The sequence below is a fragment of the Chinchilla lanigera genome, unplaced genomic scaffold (genome assembly GCF_000276665.1).
Source record: "Chinchilla lanigera isolate Chin_1 unplaced genomic scaffold, ChiLan1.0 scaffold00026, whole genome shotgun sequence".
Lineage (NCBI taxonomy): Eukaryota > Metazoa > Chordata > Mammalia > Rodentia > Chinchillidae > Chinchilla > Chinchilla lanigera.
The window spans coordinates 22,098,148-22,119,094 of record NW_004955427.1 but is presented as its reverse complement, the minus strand read 5'-3'; the positions used below and the strand labels follow the sequence as shown (position 1 = coordinate 22,119,094).

The 20,947-nt window shown below is 47.8% G+C and overlaps 1 protein-coding gene across 3 annotated transcripts in view; it reads left to right on the top strand.

Annotated features, from left to right (window-relative positions):
* Sema5b (sema domain, seven thrombospondin repeats (type 1 and type 1-like), transmembrane domain (TM) and short cytoplasmic domain, (semaphorin) 5B) overlaps positions 1 to 9,149 on the top strand; it is a 109,552-nt gene extending 100,403 nt beyond the window's left edge. For all 3 annotated transcript variants that reach the window (XM_013515029.1, XM_005386522.2, XM_005386523.2), the window contains exons 12-22: positions 3,451 to 3,568; positions 3,699 to 3,880; positions 4,974 to 5,117; positions 5,241 to 5,388; positions 5,466 to 5,691; positions 5,835 to 6,053; positions 6,436 to 6,606; positions 6,711 to 6,860; positions 7,193 to 7,237; positions 7,628 to 7,833; positions 8,051 to 9,149. In XM_013515029.1, the coding sequence (XP_013370483.1) occupies positions 3,451 to 3,568; positions 3,699 to 3,880; positions 4,974 to 5,117; positions 5,241 to 5,388; positions 5,466 to 5,691; positions 5,835 to 6,053; positions 6,436 to 6,606; positions 6,711 to 6,860; positions 7,193 to 7,237; positions 7,628 to 7,833; positions 8,051 to 8,209 (1,768 nt within the window). In that variant the 3' untranslated portion in view covers positions 8,210 to 9,149. The remainder of the gene's footprint in view (positions 1 to 3,450; positions 3,569 to 3,698; positions 3,881 to 4,973; positions 5,118 to 5,240; positions 5,389 to 5,465; positions 5,692 to 5,834; positions 6,054 to 6,435; positions 6,607 to 6,710; positions 6,861 to 7,192; positions 7,238 to 7,627; positions 7,834 to 8,050) is intronic.
* The last annotated feature ends 11,798 nt before the right edge of the window (positions 9,150 to 20,947 follow it).

The following is a 20,947-nucleotide window of genomic DNA, read 5'->3' as shown; positions in this document are numbered from 1 at the left end:
ACAGCTTGGTGACTGATGCCTTCACCCTATCTGGTTTCCTGAGTTTGGGAAGAAGCCCTTGACCTGTGCAGTGAGAACCCAGCCACAAGGTGGATAGGTGGATTCAAAACTATGAAAGGCAGAGTCGCATTATTGCAAGTACATGCAGCCACCAGCTGTGTATTTCAAGTGTCCGGGAGCCTGTGGCCAATCACAGTAATCAGAATTTGCACTCTCACAGGGCACATGTCCCAGAGTTTACTGTGTCCTCAGACAGGCATTTCATGCTTATTTCTTAGTTCCTTCCAAAGCTGGCAGAGATGGGCAGAAGATCCTCCTCTCCTTGGCCCAGAATCCAGGGTTTGTCTCTACCCACCCCTCACTAGGACAAATCTCAGACCCACAGGGTGCAGATAAGACTCTGGCCTGGGCAGAGAGGACCAAAGTTCTTTAAAAATGGATTTTTAATGACTGAACCAATGCCTTCCTCTGGCAGACCTTTCACTCTGCCCTTAGGGACACCTTTACTACAGTTCACCCACAGTCTTCTGGGAGTCTGGGGAAGTGCCATCCACCGAATCATCTGCTTCTGACCAGGCCCTATTCCTCTGGCATCTTAAGTAATGACCACTTGTTCACAAGCCGCTGGGACAAGCTGTCTACGCTGGACAGCTCCCATGTGAGTGCAAGCTACATAGAGCTGGAATCTGCTTGCTGCCAAGTCCACCATCCGTCTCTGTCAAGCCTGCAAGCCCACAGAATGAACCTGTTCCCTTTTGTCATGGCTGCTTGAGACAGTGCAGTAAAGCAGGACGTGGTGACATGCTATTGGCCCGGTGGCTCCTTTTATGAAAAGAACTCTAAATTGCTTCCCGTTTCTATAGCCAGAGACACACTTTAACTCCGCTTGGGGCTTTCATTTTCTTAAGCACATTTCCTGTTGTGTGGGCTTTGGCCAAAAGCAGTCAGCGTAGATCCACCCAAGCCGAGGGGAGGGGAATTCTTCGGTTATTCTCGAGGAAAGAGCTCCAGAGAGCCTCAAAGGCCCACTTGGTCTGCCAGGGCCAGGCACGGGCAAAACAGGCTGTCTGTGGAGAATCTGATCACCTCTTTTTTCCCTGTAACTTAACAGAGACAGGAGAGGCTGAGAGGGCCTGGGGAGGGGAGGCTGGGCCAGCGTCTATCCTGCAATTTTCTTCCCTCCTTCCCTTGTGTCAGGGATCGGAGAAACAGGGCCCTTCGTTTGTTGGCTCAGGGCCCTGGCAAATGTGGCCTGGAACAGCAGTTCTCCGCCATGGCTATTCTTTGGAATCACCTGGGGCGTATTTAAGACTCAAGTGCCTGGGCCTCTTCCCATCTACAAGTCCACAAGGCCCAGATTCAGGCAGGCTCTTTGTTCTGTTTGCATAAGCATTTTAAAAGACACATGGGAGCCTCCCATTTGCTGGAATTACTGCTCTAGGACTCCTACACTGGGCTCCTCTGGAATCCTCTGCTTTTGTCTTATATAAGCCAATTCAGATTTTTCTGCCCTTAACCATTTTCTCCTCTGAAAGACATTTGTTTTTGATGGAACTTATTATTACTCATCACATGTCATGGCTAGTACTTATTTTGCCCCATTAATTTATGTTGCTTATAAAGTGCCACATTAGCTGCCTCTCACTGTTGATACCCCTTTCTGGGGACTGAGAGAAATAAACTCAGGCATGAGTTTTCCTGGGTTCACACTGGTATGATTCACTAGCCACCTTGTTGGGCTAAGGTGGTTGGGACTCCTCATGCTCATGGGTTGTCTGAGTCCCGTGATGCTCAGTTTGATAGATTCTGCTAATAAAACACCATCACATCAAATCACTGACTGAAGAGGAAAATAGGGGCACCCTTATATTGTAGCATTTACACAAACTGCTCTTGGACAAGCAAAGGGAAAACATTTGGAGCAACAGGTGAGGGGCCTGGATTACCAGGTGGGCCACAGGGCGCTCACTGGGGGTCCAGGGAGGGCCTCACACGCTGAGGCGCCAGTACTGCCTCACTTACACAAGGTCATGTGTCAGCCAGGAGCAGAGAACAGCACTCTTTTTTTCAGCCTCTTTTGGCAAGGGCAAGCCCTACCTTCCTTGTAGTCTTTTACCCCACCTCTTTTGTCTTCTGGAGCCTCACATGACTTAGCAAAATAAAGAACTCGCCTGAAGCTTCCAGACAACAGAAGACCCCCATCCTAAACACACCCAAAGCTGCAACCCCCTGGTTCTTTTGTGTAACCCTTTGCCTCTTAGCATCCTTGACCCCTTTGGCCATGGAAAATCCGTGTGCAAACTCACATAGTGCTGTGGAATCTCCCATCTGTCCTCCTGTGTACTTTGCAGTCCAGTACCTCCTTTCCCAAAGCCTCTTCCAGTTTTCTAATTTCTACCCAATGTTCTCTAGACCCTGTCCAGCAAGTGTGGTCCAGGAATGATGGCATAAGGGAGACACAGGATCTGATCTTAGCAATGGGCAGCAAATCCTAACTCCATAATCCTCAGGGACCTCTTTTTCTCTCTCTTGAGGCTCTATTAACACAGATTTCAATTTCTTGTTAAAAAAATTTGAAGAATACATTACATGGATAAATCAGAAGAAAAGAAGAGCCCTAGAATACAAGAAGTGGAGGTGTCTCAGGCATATGTGGATGTGTGAGCTTTTACCTTTTCTGGCCTCTGAAGAGACACCAGGCCTGAGGCCAGGGAAGGACAAACTGCATCCTACCCTTTCCCAGCGGCTCAGCTCTTTCTCACAATGCACTGGACTCTGCTTTCTGTCGCCAAACAGCACAGATGGAGGGACCCCAGGTGCCCCCCGACTGTGTCTCGAGGATGAGCTCACTTTCACCCAGGTGTAAAGTTAGACATAACCTCAAGCTAAGAGGAAGGAGCAGAAGGGGCAAAGCATACTTGGGAACCACAAGTCTGGTCCCAGCTCCACACCGTACCATCCATGCGATCTTGGGAAAAGCCTCTTCTCCCTTGTCCTCTGTGCAGTGAAAATGTTGTATTATAGATCCCAGTGATTCTCAGATTCTCAGCAGGCTTTCTTTAGAATAGCCCAGGGAACTTTGAAAAAGCCAACCTGTCCCTAAAGAGTCTTAGTTTGGTTCAGGCACCCAGTGCCTCGAGCACACTAGGCAAGTGCCCTGCTACTGAGCCCCACCCAAAGGCTGGTACAGCCCCTTGGTTCAGTGTACAACGCAGTCTCTGCAGGTTTGAGTCCTTGGTCAGCTCTCTGGCTTTCCTCTGTACCTCACTGGGTGCTGCATTAATTCAACTTCCAAAGTGCTAACAGTGACACCGGACACACAGGAAGTGCTCAGTGAACTTGGCTATCATCAGGAAGGGCAAGTGGATGGAAGGGGGACACAGAGCGGGGTATCTTGGTGTAGCTTAGAGATGAGACAGTGGACTCAGTTTCAGCATCTCCTTCCTCCAGGGCTTGCCTGGGGGCCCGGGACCCGTACTGTGGCTGGGACGGGAAACAGCAGCGGTGCAGCACACTCGAGGACAGTGCCAACATGAGCCTCTGGATGCAGAACATCACCACCTGTCCTGTGAGAACCCCACCTGATACCCCCCAGCAGGCTGAGTCCCCTTCCGTAATCAGCATCTGCCAAGTCCCCTGGGAACTCCTGCTTCTCTGCCCAGCCTGACCTGTCTCCTTGCCCCCTTGCGGGTCTGCAGGTGCGAAACATGACCCGGGATGGGGGCTTTGGCCCATGGTCACCTTGGCAGCCTTGTGAACACTTAGATGGAGACAACTCAGGCTCCTGCATGTGCAGGGCCCGATCCTGCGACTCCCCTCAACCCCGCTGTGGGGGCCTTGACTGCCAGGGGCCAGCCATCCACATCGCCAATTGCTCCAGGTATGTGAGGACAGGCTTGACCCAAGTCTGCCTGGGCCGGGTAGGGACAGTCGGGCAAATTGACAATCAGGTAGCCAGGTAGATTGAAAACTCCACCCAGGTTTTGTACAAAGGGTTGGAAACCAATGCTAGGGACCACACAATGGCTGATGTCTGAGGTGGGAAACATGATCCCTGGGAGTTTTTCCACACTAGTAGGAGAGAAGTTTCTGCCTCAGTGGGTCTCTTCAGGCAAAGAGGAAGCTGGACAGGGTGGGAGTCACTTCCAGACAAAGGAAGCTTCAATAAGCCTTGCTATCCTCTACTTGAGGGGCAGTTCTGTAAAGAGTGTGACCGTGGCGAGCAACCTAATCACTGAGTTTCTCTGAGATGTAAAGAGCATGCAACTGCCTGGTACCTGTCATGCTTAAACAACAACTAAGTCATAATTTTCTATACTCTTAAATAACTATCTCCTAGGTGTTCACTAATTTAATCCTTACTACAGCCCCCAAGGGAATACAATCATTAGTCTTACTTTTTTGTTTTATTTCGTTTGGGTTTTTTGAGACAAGGTCTTGCTATATAGCTCAGGTCGGCCTCTGAACTCATTAGTCTAGGCTAGTCTGAAACTCAAGGCAGTGCTCCTGCCTCAGCTTCCCAGGAGCTGGGGTTACATGTGTGCACCACTACGCCAGGCTCTAGTCTTACTTTAAAAATAAGGGTACCAGTAACGAGTGGACCCCATATTTGATCACTGGAGTCCAAGTGCATGAGCGTACATGGCAGCGTGAACAGGTTTGTGTGCAAGGCCCTGCCAGCCGAGAAGGACGGAAGGCCGCAGATTGAACTGGGACCTCTGTGAGTGTCCTCTTGCCCATGTGCATAGGCGCCTTTAGTCCCAAGCAAAGGACGCTACGGAAGACTTTCAGTCCCAGTCCGAGGCACGAATGAGCAAACAGCTGAACGCATGGGTTGGCCTGAGACGGCCCGGTTAGGATATCTTCTGTCCTTGTCCCTTCTTGACAATCTTACAAAATCCATTGCCCAGACACACGCCGACAAGCAGCTAGGGATCAGAGGGACACATGTCTGTCTCCTCCCACTCCACCAGGAACGGGGCATGGACCTCATGGTCGTCGTGGGCGCAGTGCAGCACGTCCTGTGGGATCGGATTCCAGGTCCGCCAGCGAAGCTGCAGCAACCCCGCACCCCGCCACGGGGGCCGCATCTGTGTGGGCAAGAGCCGCGAGGAGCGGTGAGCGCGGCTGGGGGGTTTTCACAACAAAGGCACCTGGATTCTCCGAGTGACCCCGGGGACGCTTGTCCTTGCGCACTCCTGGCGACCGCCCAGGGTGACAACCCTCTTCCACCTCCCCAGGTTCTGTAATGAAAACACGCCTTGCCCGGTGCCCATTTTCTGGGCCTCCTGGGGCTCCTGGAGCAAGTGCAGCAACAACTGCGGGGGCGGCGTGCAGTCGCGGCGTCGGACCTGCGAGAACGGCAACTCCTGCGCGGGCTGCGGCGTGGTGAGGGGCGCGGGGGCGCGGGGCGCGGGGCGCGGGGCGCGGGGCCGCGGGGCTCTGAAACCACCCCCACCCCGAAGGAGTTCAAGACGTGCAACCCCGAGGGCTGCCCCGAGGTGCGGCGCAACACGCCGTGGACGCCGTGGCTGCCCGTGAACGTGACGCAGGGCGGGGCGCGGCAGGAGCAGCGCTTCCGCTTCACGTGCCGCGCGCCCCTGCCCGACCCCCACGGCCTGCAGTTTGGCCGGAGAAGGACGGAGACGCGAACGTGCCCGGCCGACGGCTCCGGGGGCTGCGACACCGACGGTACAGCCCGGCCCTGCGCCGCGCGCCGCGGGGACCAGGATGGGGATGGGGACGGGGATGGGGACGGGACGGGACGGGCGGGGAGCGGGGGCGGGGAGGCCCGGGCCCGGACGCGCCCGCCCGCTGAGTGCCGCCGTCCCCAGCCCTGGTGCAGGATCTCTTGCGCAGCGGCAGCGCCTCCCCGCACACGCTGAACGGGGGCTGGGCCGCCTGGGGCCCCTGGTCGTCCTGTTCCCGGGACTGCGAGCTGGGCTTCCGCGTCCGCAAGAGAACGTGCACCAACCCGGAGCCCCGCAACGGAGGTCTGCCCTGCGTGGGCGACGCCGCCGAGTACCAGGACTGCAACCCGCAGGCTTGCCCAGGTACCCGGGCGGGTGAACGCTTGCCTAGGGAAACCCTCGCCCAGGGACTCTCAGGGCCTCCTGGGAGCCCCGTGCCCAGCCGACCCTTCTTCCCTGCCAGCTCTGTGCACGGGCCCGGAGCAGTGCTTTCCCCCGACCTGGGATGCAGTGGCTGCCCCGCGGAGTGAGGCCTCTCCTCACTTGCCTCGCTTTGCCCTCTCCCTTGAGGAACCAGCCTGATTGCAGTGCAGCGGGTTTCGTTCCCTGGGGTGTCTGCTGGTGCCTTTCCCCTGCCACCCCTGGAGGAGGGACAGCCCCTGGCCTGTTGAGAGGGGGCCGGGTGGACACTGAGGTCACTCAGGCCCAGGCAGCCCCTCCCCTCATACAAGCCCACCACTTGCAGTGCGGGGTGCTTGGTCCTGCTGGACCTCGTGGTCCCAGTGTTCAGCCTCCTGCGGTGGGGGCCACTATCAGCGCACACGTTCCTGCACCAGCCCAGCGCCCTCCCCAGGTGAGGACATCTGTCTCGGGCTGCACACGGAGGAGGCGCTATGCGCCACACAGGCCTGCCCAGGTACTGGGTGCATTTGGCCCTGGCTGGGAACATCAAGGAGCCTCTGATCCCCAGCAGGGGTTGGTGCTGGAGCACTCAACCTCATCCCGCCCTACACCCCGCAGAAGGCTGGTCGCCGTGGTCTGAGTGGGGTGTATGCGCTGAGGATGGAGCCCAGAGCCGCAGCCGGCGCTGCGAGGAGCTTGTCCCAGGGCCTGCTACCTGTGCTGGCAACAGCAGCCAGAGCCGCCCCTGCCCCTACAGTGAGATTCCGGGTATGTCCTTGCTCAGCACCTTCGCGCCACCTTTCCCACCTGAGCTCCCAGCTTCCTTTACTTCTGAAGCTTGAGTCCTGAGGCAGCGGCGGTGCAGGATAAGACTTCAGAGGCAGTGCACTTCCTCACCTGGTGCACATTTAGGGCTCTGGCACTCTGCATCTAGTGAGTGGGCCCGAGCTTTATACAGGAGGGGCTCTGCAGAGAGGCAGAGGGAGCGAAGGCCTCAGGTACCGTCCTCCAGCTCACTGAGGACCAAACTGCTCCTGCCCAGCAGGGAAGCCTGACCCCTCCACTCTGTCCTAACACCTTCTCTGCTTCTCTTTCTACAGTAATCCTGCCTGCCTCGAGTGTAGAGGAGGCTGCTGGCTGTGGAGGTAAAAGAAGCCACTCATGATGCTGTCCTTCTACCTCGCCCCAAAGTCTGGATTCTTCCTACCTCCTGCTCCAGATGGTCATGCCTGGTGGGGGTCATATCGCTTCAATGTGCTGTGCAGGGAGATCTGGGCAGTTCCATCCATGTTCTCCAGCTAGGGGCCATCATCAGCCTGTATCCAAGGGAGTTACCCTCTCCAGATCCTCTAATTGCCACCTGTGATCCAAGCCACTTGTGGTGCTGTAGGCCCCTGGTGACAGGCTGCCCAGTCTCCTGCTTTGCTTTCACTCTGGTCCCAAATCCCTCTCTTTCTTTTATGTCCTGGAGTGTTCTATTGCAATTTTTGTTCCCAAGAAGGCCCTTTTCTTACCACTTGTCTGTCCCCCTCCAGGGTTTAGTCTCATCCACCTGGTGGCCACAGGTGTCTCCTGCTTCCTGGGCTCTGGGCTTCTGACCATGGCAGTTTACCTGTGTTGCCAGCACTGCCAGCGCCAGTCTCAGGAGTCCACACTTGTCCACCCTGCCACTCCCAACCACCTGCACTACAAGGGCGGGGGCACCCCCAAGAACGAGAAGTACACCCCTATGGAGTTCAAGGTGGGCACCTTCTTGTAGAAGCAGAGCAGGGAGATGGTTACAGTGGTTCTGGCTCTAAGTGGGCATAAGGGGTGGGCAGGGGGAAGAAGCAGCAGTGGGTTGGAGGAGCCTACATCTACTGCTGGAGGGTCTCGTCACTGGCTGGCGTCCGGACTCCTTGCCCTGCACTGTCTTCTGCCCATCTCTCCCCTCACCTGCTTCCTCCTTCATTCCACAGACCCTGAACAAGAGTAACCTGATTCCTGATGACAGAGCCAACTTCTACCCCCTGCAGCAGACCAATGTGTATACGACCACCTACTACCCCAGCCCCCTACACAAGACCAGCTTCCGGCCCGAGGCCTCGCCTGGACAGCGGTGCTTTCCCAACAGCTGATCCAACCGTCCTGGGACTTGGGGTCCTTGCCTTCCCAAGGCACAGAGCAGTGGAGATGGGACAGTGGAGCCACTTTGGTGTTCCCCCTCTGTGCTAGGCCAGGAACTCACTGCCTGGTCAGTGCGGGTCCCATCTGGCTTCAGAGAGCTCTGGCTGGCAGTGACCACGGGGAAAAGGGCTGGCCTCGGGCTGTCACGTGGCTGTGGATCCAGCGCAGCCCAGGTCTGTCGTGGCTTCCTTGTGACCCTCCATCACGCTGAGCCTCCCCTGCCAGGTCTGAGCTGTGGACCCACTGAGCATGTGAGGATTTGGAGAGTGGAGAAGGCAAGGGGCAGGCCCTTAGGTTTGGGGTGGAAGTGACTTCCAGTGGCCACCATAAGCCAAATCTGCCCTTCTCTGGCTGGCCCCAAAACAGACTTGGGCTACCACGGTTCTCATATCCAGATTGTCTCTGAAAGGAACTAGTCAAATGGCCCGGGAGCTCTGGATCCCCACCCAGGACTGGACCATTGTGGTGCTGCCCAGTGTGACACGGGGCCAAGCTGGCCCAGGCTGTCCACTTCTGACCAGCAGTTTGTATTTGGGTCAGGATCATCCTTCTGGTCAGAGAGGATGAGGACTGGGAACTGAAGGCTGGACTCCGCTGAGAAGCCCTTAGATCCAGCCTGGCACAGGCCTTGCCTCACCCTCAGAATGGTTGAAAGGTGGCCAGGAAGTCGGAAGGCTCGAGACCACGGAAGCCAGTGCCTGGCCTCTGTGCCTCTACAGAAACCCCTTCCTGCTGCTGCTCAACAGAACTGTTGGCTGGGACTTACTTGGGAGTCTCTGCTGGCCCTTCATCGATTCAGGAACACACACAATCACCACCTGCTACAGCAACGAAGAGGATCTTGGGCTGTGGCATTGTTAATTAAAGATGATACCCAGTTTCCACACGCAACTCTGTCTGTGTGCATAAGTCTGTGGGCCCCTCTTGGCACAGCCTAGTCCATCAGGGAAGACAGATGGTTTCTCGAGGTGTAGGAAGTGACCCAAGCAGCATTTGACTTTAACAGAGGATATCTTTCCACGTGTGGGTTTACACACACACACACACACACACACACACACACACACAGTGCATAATCCATTTTCTGCAGGAGCTTGGGGCTAGATAAATTTACAAGGGTGTTACAAGGTACCCCAAGACAAGCTACAGAGAGCCTTCTGCCTGTTCTGTCTGCAGCTCTTCCTGGTAGCAGCTCAGGCTGGAGATGGGCGAGTCCAGCAGGAGAGTGTTGATAAGGAATATTTTATGAAGTCTGTTCAATGCTGAGTTTAATAAAACCAAATTGAGAAATGAGTAAACCTATGAAGTTGGGGGGCCTAATGTAGTTTCTGCTGGATTAAATAAAAACTTCAGAGCTTCAGCCCACCAAATCAGTGCTGCCATGTTGGGTGAGATTGATGGACATGTTAAATTTGGAGAGCAATTTCCTGACTTACTTGGCTGGATCAAGTCTCCTAAGAGTCCCAGCAGAATCTAATTGTAGGTAGGCTATCAAGCCTGCTGGGTGGTAGAGGGAGTAGAGGAAGGAGTGCTTGAATTCTGAAAGTGTTGAAAGGGAGGAGGGGGAGGAGGACAGGATATATCTCAGACAACTAAACAGTGTCCCTGGGCCAGGAGGGTTCAGGGAGTATATGATTATTTGCAGCTTTAGGATTCCTGAAGTGGTTCCTGTTAGCCCCAGAGTTGGGAGCTTATGGGGGCCTGCAGGGCAATTTAGATCCTGGGATTGTAGATTCCCTTGGGTGTGGTAGATGCAGTGAAGGTCAAGAATATTCAGGGTCCAGGGTATCTGCCATGTCTAAGTGGAGACACTGGGAAGGTCTGTAGGAAGTGGTCATATGATTTCCCAGCTAATGCCCACCCTCTTTTGGGTGCCATGGCCTTTGGAGGCATGACCAGTCAGAATGCATGAGAGGCTCCACACTGCATACAGATGAGCCACGTGATTGCCAGAGCTTCTCCAGGACTAGCCCAGGCCCAGAGCTGGTCCCCCTCAGAGTGCTCCCTGACAAGGAGGCTGGAGTCAGGGAGCCGAACTGCATGGAACAAGTGAACTTCTCCAACCCAAAAGGCATAGCAAGACTGAGGAAGATGCCAGGAGCCAGAGCCCCAGCCCTTTTTGGATTCTTTGGCATTTAACTCTGTGTGTGTGTGTGTGTGTGTGTGTGTGTGTGTGTGTGTACTTATTATCAAAGTCATGCGTATTCATTGCAGAAAACTTAGTTTGCAGGAAACCAAACATCTTACCATGTTATACTAGAAACCAAAGTAGAGACTTAAGGATTTTAAATGGTAGTGTGAAGACATTTCTTTCCCTTTTTAAAAAGTTACCGCAAAAGCAAAGACAATAAAAGACAAAAGCTCTGTCATTAAATTTCAATAAAATTAGGATGTAACTACAATCCCAAAGTCATAACATAAGTCATCCCTCAGTATTCTCTGAGATTTCATTCCAGGACACCTACCGTAAGAAAATTTGTGCACGCTCAAGTCCTTTACATAAAATGGAGTAGAGTTTGCATGTAAGTTACACAGTCCAACTGTATACTTAAAATCACCTCTAGGTTACTTAGAATACCTAATGGATTTTAAATGATACTATTACCCTCTATTGTTAAAGGAATAATAAGATAATAAGGGAATAATAGGGAAAAAAGTTATGTATATTCAGTACAGATGCACCCCCCTCCAATATTTCCTTCCCATCCACAATTGGTATAATCTGTGGATGGAGAACCTGTAAATAGGGTCATCTGTCTGTGAAGACAGAAAGCAAATGGAATAACAGTAGTCATCTGGTAGACTGGATGTGGGTCAAGCCTAAGTACCTAAAGGATTTCAAAAAGAATCAGAAATTGAAAGAAACAAGAATGAGAACGATAGGGACTGAAAAGAGGGATTTGTTGAAAATCCATTTGTAAGCTTCAGCTGAACCTTTAAGTTGTCTTCACTGTCTACCCTTACTGCCTGTACTTCCCCCTTCCCACAGAGGACAATAAGTATATTCCCTTGACTCATTGAACCAGAGAGGCTATGGACATAAGAAGACCAAGCACAGGGCTGGATGTGTGATGAGGGGCTGTTTGGAGAATGGTGGAAAGGGTAAGAGGATGGACAGTGATCATCAATGGGATCTAGCCATTGCCTTTTCTAGCTAACTCCAACTCTCAAGTAACTAAGCTTCTCCTCCTCCTCCTTCTCCTCCTCCTCTCCCTTCAAGCTGGAGATTGGATGATGGCTTTCTGAAGAAACATCTATGCTCCATAGATTCTAAAGTAAGCCTGCTGGTCATCCATGCAACACTCTTACAGCCAAGAACAGTCACTTGTAAACCATGCCCTGTACAGTGAGCTTGCAGTCAGCTTACTGGGAGATAAGGATCCCAAACACCAGAGAAAAATGCCCAACATGAGAGACCAACCCAATAAACAGATAAAGAGCAGTGAAAGCAGAGACAACAGAGAGAGAATGCTTCAAAGACACCCCACCTGTTCAGAAGAAAGGAAAGATACTGAGTTCATGAAAAAGAGAATCCAATGTAAAAGTAAAATCCTCCTAGAAATTAAAAATGAAACAGCAGAAAACCAATTAGAGTTTAAAGAAAAAGTAAAGGAAATTTCCCAGCTAGTTGAACAGTAAGATAAAGTGATGGAATATGAGAAAGGAGAAGATAAGAATTAGAGGCTCAAGCCAGGAAATCTAATAATTCATGAAAAAACACAGAAGAAGAAATTGTGAAAGAAAGAATAAAGGAGGTCCAGGGGTATAGCTCAGCAGCATAAGCACCTGCTTGGCAAGCACAAGGTCCTGAGTTCGATTCCCGATGCCAAAGGAAAAAAAAAAAGAAAGAATAAAGGAAAATTTATCAGACCTAAAAGATGGGAGTCTTCAATAAAGGACCCACTCAGGACATATCACCACAAATGAAAAAGATCTATCTTGAGTTATATGAACAGGGCCTTCAAAACACCAGGCTTAGAGAGAGTCCAGCAAGAAAGAAAATGTGGAATATGTATGGTACAAAACCTCTTACTAATAAAATTTGAAACTAGAATACAGTGGATATTGCCCTCAAAAATTCTGGAGTAAAAATGACATTTAATTGCAAATTCTATAACCAGCAAAACTATGAGTCAAATTAGAGGAGAATAAAGACATTTTCAGATACGGACAGTCTGAAAAAAATAGATCCCACATTAGCCCTTGTTTTACTAAAATACAGAAAGAGGGTGAAGAGGTATATTAAGCCAATAGCCACAAAATAGGCCTAGAGAGCAGCTGACCCGACTTGTACCAAAGGATCACAGGCATCCCACAGGATCCAGAAGGAAATGGAACTAGTGACGTGGCAGATTTGTGTGGAAAGTTACATGATGATTTACTTCACAAAACCATCAGAGGGTGCATATAAAGACTTAAATTTGCATTCAAAGGGACTAAAATAAAAAGTATGGTTTTTATTCTTGCTGCATGATTCATTTAAACTTTTAAATTTATATTTCTTGTAAACTAAAACACAGGTACAGAAAAAGCCATGCAAACCAAAAATACAGCCTAGTGAACATAGTGCAACATCCTCCCCCTTTTTGTGTGTCTTTTTGAGACAGGGTCTCACTATGTAGTTCAGGCTGGTCTTGAACTTACAGTGATCCTCCTGCCTCAGCCTCCATGCTGGGATTATAGGTGTGTGCCACCACGCCTGGTTGTGAAATCCCTTTATAAGAACCATCCAAGTCATGATAGTTAACTGTGGTGTCAACTTGAATAAGAAATATCCAGCTGATTGGGTTAGCAAGTTCTGGATGTGTCTGGATGATAGAAGAGGGAAGACCCTTCTGAGTGTGGACGGCACCAACCCATGGGTTTTTAGCCTGAATGAAATAAAAGGGAAAGAAGGAAAGCTCTCTTCTGTTTTTTCAGAGGAGCTCCAGTCTTCACCACCACCTTTGGACATCTGTCTCCAAGCTTTCAGCACAGACTCTTCAGCCTTATAGCACAGATCCTTTGGCTTCCTGGCACAGACTTGCATGGGGCTCTGCACTGAGCTCCAAGTCTTTGGCTTTTGACTAGATCCTTCAGACCTTCAGCATGCAGATGGCTGGCCCTTCTGCATTCTTCCACATCTGCCTCTGTAGGGGGCCATTGTCAGCTCACTTTTTAATATATCTATCTCTTAAATATGTCCCTTTAGTGAATACTGACCAATACGCTGGTTAACAAATAGAACACTGACAACCACCCCGGGATTCTTCACTGGATCCTATCCCTGTCCTACTCTCTTCCTTCCAACAATGAAATAATTGCCAGCACTAGGAAAAACAAAAGAGCATGAGGAAAGGAAAGGTTGTTTTTGTTCACCCCTTGGTTAGACCATGAGCTTACTTACATAATAATAGAATTTAAATATTGTCTGCAGACTCAATCAGAATTCTTATTTTATCATTTATTATCAGGGAATAGCAACACAGAGGACAAGTTTTCATGCTTTTGGTGCCAACTGAATGTTGGGGTGAATATTGGGAGTGAAAAAAATAAAAACCTCTTAATTAATTTTGGCCCTGACTGTAATCACAGTAGCTGTTCATAAAGAGATGTTGGGAACAGAAGTGCACACACATTTCCTGGCATGTGATACGGCCGAAGCAGGACTTGCTTGAGGCTGCACCACATGGTTTGGCCCTTGTACTTCCAAAGCATGTGGAGCCTCCTTTCATAAGTTAGAAAACAAGCAAGGAAATACATAGATTTTGGAAAATAAAGACAAAAGTCTACTAAAAATAAAATAAAAAACGGCAGAAGGAAAGGAGGGAGGGAGAGAGATGGAGGGAGGGAGAGAGAGAGAGAAAGAGAGAGAGAACTTTGGAAGATAAAAGCAAAAAACTAATTAAAGAAGAAATAAGATGACCTAAAATCTAACCAGGAGAAAACCATAATGATTTTAACATGCTCTTTTCCTAGCAGTTTCCTATGCTGCGTGTGGGTTTGAGAGTATTTTTATTTTAAGATATACTATATGGATGGTTTTCATTCTGATTTTAACACACTATATCATATCATTGTCTCCTTATACTTTTAAAAATGCTGCTTGAAGCCTTGGAGCCTGTTAGTGGCTGCCCTAGGAGTGGGTAGGGAGTGCAGCGAGGGCCTGTCAGCAAAGCTAACCAAGTACCGATATATCCCCTTTCCAACACTTCAGTGAGAGGAAGTTCTACTTTTTTATGTTTTGTTTGTTTACACCGCTGAGTAAAAGTACTTTGAAAAAGTTTGCATAATGGTTGGAAAATCCTAAACACTCTATTGCATAAAATCTATTTCTGTTACACAGGAGAATTCATTCTAGCATACACATTTTTTTCTTCTCTATTATATAAATAAACCATTCCCTGTAAGTTTATCATCATTTATTTAAACCACTCCATTGTTTCATAATTTCCTTTAATGCCCCCACCATTGTGAACTTTCTTCTTATGTGTTGTTAAGATAAATTCGCAGAGGTAAAGGCTAGTGAGCAATAAGCACTCATCAGTATTAGCTATTAGCGTTAGAAATAATGAAGTGAGAATACTCTGCTCCTGGGAGGTTCCAATCCTCTGAAGAGTTTTGGCCACAGAAATAGTTGTGCTAGTCAGGGCTGGGTACTTTGGGGAAATCAAGCATCTTGGACATATTATCCTCACACAAAAACCTGGGGATGTCCTCCAGAGACAGCCACCTGGATGAGATGCCTGCCTGAACTGCACCATTTCAAAAGGGGAGTTTCTAGCAGGGAAAGCCTACCCAGCTCTTTGTACCAACCTTGGTCACTCACCTTGGTCAAGAGCTCAGGATTCCTGAGATCTGGTACAATTCTGAGGAAGGAATCTTTCAGGACCTTACAGGACCCACTGCTCCGTCCCAGTCTGGCCCATGGCTCAGATCATTCTGAGCCTTCAGCTCCACTACTCCATAACCCCTGATGTTCACTGCAGGACTCCTGCAGGGTGGACGGAGATGGATTCTCCTAGTAGAGCCTTTCTCCATATCCTGAGCTGCCAGTGTGCCCCGGTTTAGTCCTTGGAGGTTGTGCCTCTAATTCAGTGGCCATGTTGACAAGAGGGGGCTGAACTCGAAATTTGTTAGAAAATTCATCTCTACTCATAAGATCCTTCCAAATACCCTAAGAGAGCCCCATTTTCACTAGGACTGCACCTCATGTGAGAGGCTGGCAGAACAGAACCACCTTGTACTTGGAAATTTCTTAACCAGCCAGTCTGGCGCACTCTCCAACACAGGGGCCCCTCCCCCCGCCCGAGTAGGTCTCCCTCAGGAGACTCCTGGGGTGCAGGCTTGTGGCTCACAGCTCTCCTCAATGTGACCAGGTCACTTCCAAGTCCTGCTTACCAACCTACACCCTTGAAAATAGCCTTCCCCAAATGTGCATTCACAACTTTTGCTCAGTACATGCTATTTTAGTCTCTTCAACAAGCACAGTGAGTATGCATTTATAAGGAATATGTGCATAGCTGTAAAAGACCAAAATGGTAGATGCTGCATCCAGCACAGCTCTTGAAAATCCGGAGGGAGGATGGTGGAGGATGAAGAAATGAAGAGTCAAGGTGCAGAAAGCTGAGGTCAGGTGGGAGACTCTCTCCTGATGGGAGAAAGGATCTGTCCAACTGCAGTGTGTTTACTTATACAATCGGCATAAGAGGCCGTTTACAGAGAATTCTAAGGGGAGGGTAAGATCCAGAACAGGAAGAATATCTAATCTTCAACAAAACATCATGCTTTGGTGATTACACGGGGAACAAGAGAGGAATTGTCTATATTATCTCAGGGGAAGGCAAAATCACTTTATGTGTCAGCCAAAATCATGAGAATCAATGACCTTGTCCTAGATACCCGAGGCACAGACAGCTTCACTCCCAACAGGTACACAGTAAGAAATGAGTCTCTTTTTAAGAATGTTGTTAAATTAGTAGTATTATGTATATTTTTTGAGACAGGGTCTTGTTATGTAGTCCAAGCGGGCCTGACCCTCCTGCCTTAGCTTCCTAGGTGCTGGGATTACAGGTGTGCATGCTATGCCTAGTTTAAAAATATATTAAATGACACATAAAGATTTTATATATTTATAGTGTATTAGATGATTTTTAAAAAATTTTAAAGAGAATAAAAAATAATTTTAAAAATCATTAGAAATTATACAGAATTTCACTAAACAAGATGATAGGAATTCAACAATGGCTATTATATTGCATATTGTTATCTTCAAATTAGTTGTTCACATTATCAGAAATAAGCATTCAAAACTGGTAAAAAAAAATTAAAAAGAAGGAAAAAAATTTTAAGCAATAACTGTTCCTTTTAATAGACCAGTAGAAATGAGCAGTGTAGGTGATATTTTAATGCATGTATGTATTATGAATGTTCAAATCCAGGTAAATGTATTCAGCTTCTCAAACATTTCTCATTTCTTTACCGTGAAAACATTCAAAATATTTTCTTCTGTTTTTTAAAAAGATACACAATACTTTATTGTTATATGAGTCTCCAATTCTTGATTCCCTGGTTCCACGTGCCCTTCCTTGAGGCAGCTAGGGGCAGACTAGGGATACACACACATAAGGTTGTATGTATGTAGATGTTTCTTGAGTTATGCTGGGCTACTGCCCCTATAAACTGCCATGTAAGTTGAAAAAATTACATAAGTAAAAAAAATGCATTGAATGAACCCATTATGGCTTGTATCTCGATGTCTCTCCAAAGCCTCATGTGCTCATAGGTAGGGCTTTTTAGAGCTGGCTGGGCGTAGAGTGTGTGATATTGGGATTAAGGACGTGTAGTACTAAATTATTCCCCTGACTGGAATTAGCTTAATTCTGGGTGTGGATGGCACCAATCAATAGGTGTATAGCCTGGATAGGATATAAAGGGAGAGAAGGAGGGAAGGCTGCTGCCACCGCTTGCTGCTTATTGTCTTCTGTTTGCCACACCATGGACTGTTTCTCCTCTGTGATGCCTCTCTGCCGTGCTGCCTTGCCTTGGAGCCAGCCAACTATGGACTAAAACTTCAACAAGCTGTGAGCTGAAATTGACCTTCCTTCCTTTAACTTTGAGTGTTGGGTATTTTGTCTCAGCAACAAGAAAAGTAAGCAAGACAGAACCTACACTACTGTACATGATAGCATAGTTTAGCCTGTCTTAAATATGCTTAGGACACTTCCATGAGTCTACAGTTGAGCTAAACCATCTCACACAAAGACTTTTTTAATGAAGCTTTGAAAATCTCTTGTCGCTGACTGAGAGTTGCAGCTTGCTGCCTCTGCTCAGCACTGCAAGAGAATATCACAGTGAGAAACCCAGCCAAGAAAAAAATCAAAGTTCAGAATTCAAAGTATGGTTTCTCTTGAACTTATATTTCTTTCCTACCATCCTAATGTGGAAAAGTGGTTAAGTCCAAACAACCCAAGTAGAAGGACTATCTCTATGTACCTGTGTATAAAAAATGCACTGGAGTCTGGCTTTGGCCTTGATAATCAGCCCCAATCTGTGAACTGGCCTTTGACTTCAGCTTTTGGAAGTTTAAATAGCTGAATGCTTATTATTCAGCATCACTGTTACAACCCTGAGCTTGTGCTTGGTCTACAGTCATGGGTAAATAAAGTTATCATTGTATCTAATCAGTATATCATATTAGTATATGCACAGCCATGCTGTTTAGACTTACTGATGATTCACTATTAGTGTTTAGATGAAGGAAAAATCTCTTTCATATTTCATACATTAAAATTCTTTTAATCAAACTATATATAGATTAGATTATACATTGTAAGATATAAATGCCACAATTAATGTTTGTGTATTAATTTTATATTCAAATATTTAAAATAACAAATAAATTGGGGAAAAGGCTGAGTTGAAAAGAATTTTGAGAATGTTAGGTCACTTTAGAAGAAACATTATAATCATCATGAGCCAATATATACTAAACAATTTTTAATAATCCAAGGCAGAATAATAGAGATTTGATTAAATAATAATTCCAATGTCTGTCAACGAGTAGGTGTCTATTTCACATTCATTATATCTAATAAAATAACTTTTAAGAATTATGTTTGATTTTTAGAATTTAATTCCATGTGGTTATGAGACTTTCAAGAATAAATTGTATTTGGGAATTCACATTATGTGGAAATGAATTTTTTTAAAAAAAATGTCAGCTTTTCTGCTTGAACATCTCATAAGCAGAAAAGATTACCAAATCATGTACAATATCCATGATTAAATTATCTTTGAGCCAGACATCAGAAGAAATATTCAGAGCATGAAGGAAAGTGCAGGAAAACACAGTATCGAAAATACCTGGCGTCTCCACTGGTCTCAGCAGAAAGTGGGCATCAGCTCCTTAAGGTGAAGCAGCAGTCAAGTGACCACAAGTTCTGCTGCTGCACAGTAATGGTGACCTTGACGTTTGATGCTTGGCAATCATAATAGCAAAATTCCAAGAATAATTACATTCTGTGCTTTGAGATGAAATTTCAGGTTCATTCTTGCATTCCAAAAGCTTCATTCTGACATGGTGCTCTTTGGCTTTGGTCTGCACTTTAACCTCAGACTGAATTTACCATTTGCCCAACGGTGCATTCTGAGGGACCGGTACACTCGCCTCAGCACACTGCGCTAGCTCCCTTCGCTGCCCAGCCTGTCCTCAAGGAACCTATCTTTCCCCAAGGAGTGCCCCTCCGTGTGTTTAACCAAACCCCTAATGACTGAGTTTTAGGATGTTTTCAGCCTTGTATGACAATGTTGCAAAGACTATCCTTATCAGTATATAACTACAATGGCAGGACAATTCTGAGAATAAGATTGCTCAAAGTGTATACATACATAGTTAAAATTTTGTCCAATTGAGGAAAATATCAAACGATACCTTGCTGCTTTATCTTTCAGAAGTGAGTCTCTAGTTTTAGTGGCAGGGAAAATTCTAGAAGAACAAGGAATTCAGCTGAGGAGATTTCACAGTCCCTCCCACAGTCTTCTCCCTCGTAAGGAAGAACTCGCTTCTTCCTTACGGGTCTCTGGTCTCCCAGAGAACCCCTGAGGACCACCCCCAACTCCTCCTCTCTCCATCCCTGTCCACTTCCCTGCTCACCTTCTTTTGCCCTAAAATCTTGTCTATTTTGATGTTCAAGGTTTCCTGGGTCTCTGTTCTTTAAAATACCAATGGAGCTGGGTGTGGTGGAACATGCCTATAATCTCAGCACTCTTGGAGGCTGAGGCAGGAAGATAGCAAGTTTGAGCCCAATATGAGCAATATAGACCCTGTATCAAAATTTTAAAAAAATCATTTATTTATTATTTAAATTTAAAAAAAGAGCTGGGGATATAGCTCAGTGTGAAGTCCCTGAGTTTAATCTCCAGTGCCAACAAAACAAAAACAATGTGGTAAGCAGATTCTAGCTAAAGTGACTGGTCAACAATGAATTATAAGGGCTTCCACTGGGCGAGGTGGTACTTGGGAGGCTGAGACAGGGAGATCAAAGCAAGTTCAAGGCCAATTCGGGTTACATAGTGAGTTTAAGGCTAGCTGGAACTATTCACAGAGAGTCTGTCTCAAAATAGTAATAGTAATAGTAATAATAATAATAATAATGGCTTGCATGGGCTGACATCAGGGAAATAAGTCAGTGCTGGGATTTTAGGAACTGAGTCTGGCAGGTGAGACAGACATTTTGGACATGATTCCCAAAGCCCTTGACCTCAAAGCTGCCTGGGGAACTACAATTATCCTCTCTCCATCTCTTCCCTTGACTCTGATATTAGCAAAAGAAAGGCCCAGGGTGCCTGGAGTTCCTCCCTGGCTCCCTGCAGCCTCTGCCAGCACCTGTTTCCTGTGAAGAGCTGGGGTCACTCCTCCTGTGTAGGACATCTCTTTGGACATAGAAAGCACCTATGCTCTCTTGATCCTCATTTTAACGTCTGCAGGGGAACAAGGTCCCTGAACAGTGATATCCAAGTCACTATTTCTACGTGATTTATGAGAGGGACACAGGAGGACCAGACATCCATTCAACCTCAGAGAATGACAGGCGGATGTCTCAGTCTCTATCCTGTCAAGTCCAATATTCCCAAATTTCTGAAAACAACCCTCCCACTACCCTCTGCCTGCCCTGAGCCTCCTTCATCAGACACAGTTATAACTCATAAATGAAGGACTTTCCCTGCCAGGCATGGAGGACTGTACCCAAAGCCCAAAGGAAAATCAGTTTTGTCGATAGGATTGGTTCTCTGTGCAATTTGGGTTGAAAAATGAAGATAAGACTGGGCACTAGCAATAGAAGAAGGAAGCAGACACGCAAAGACTCCACAGCTCAGAAGAAGCTGGGCTGCTGAGGAAAGAAGAATACAGGAGAAGAGAAGAGAGGAGGGAGGGGAAGGGAAGGGGAGGGGGAGGGAGTGGGAGAGAAGAGTCCTCTTGGCCCTGCCCAGATATGCAGCCATTTCACTTGCTTCCTAAGCAGCCTGACTGACTCAGGTTCTCACAGCTGTAGGAGATCACTACGTGTTAGGCACCCATAGGAGTGGTTCAAAACTAACTCTCCTGGTCCTTGTTACTCTTCTGACTTCTGCCTCTACCCAAGTACTCTGACGGGAGGATGTAAGATTAGCGGGGCTGAGCAGCTTAACGTTTAAATCCCCTTTCAGGG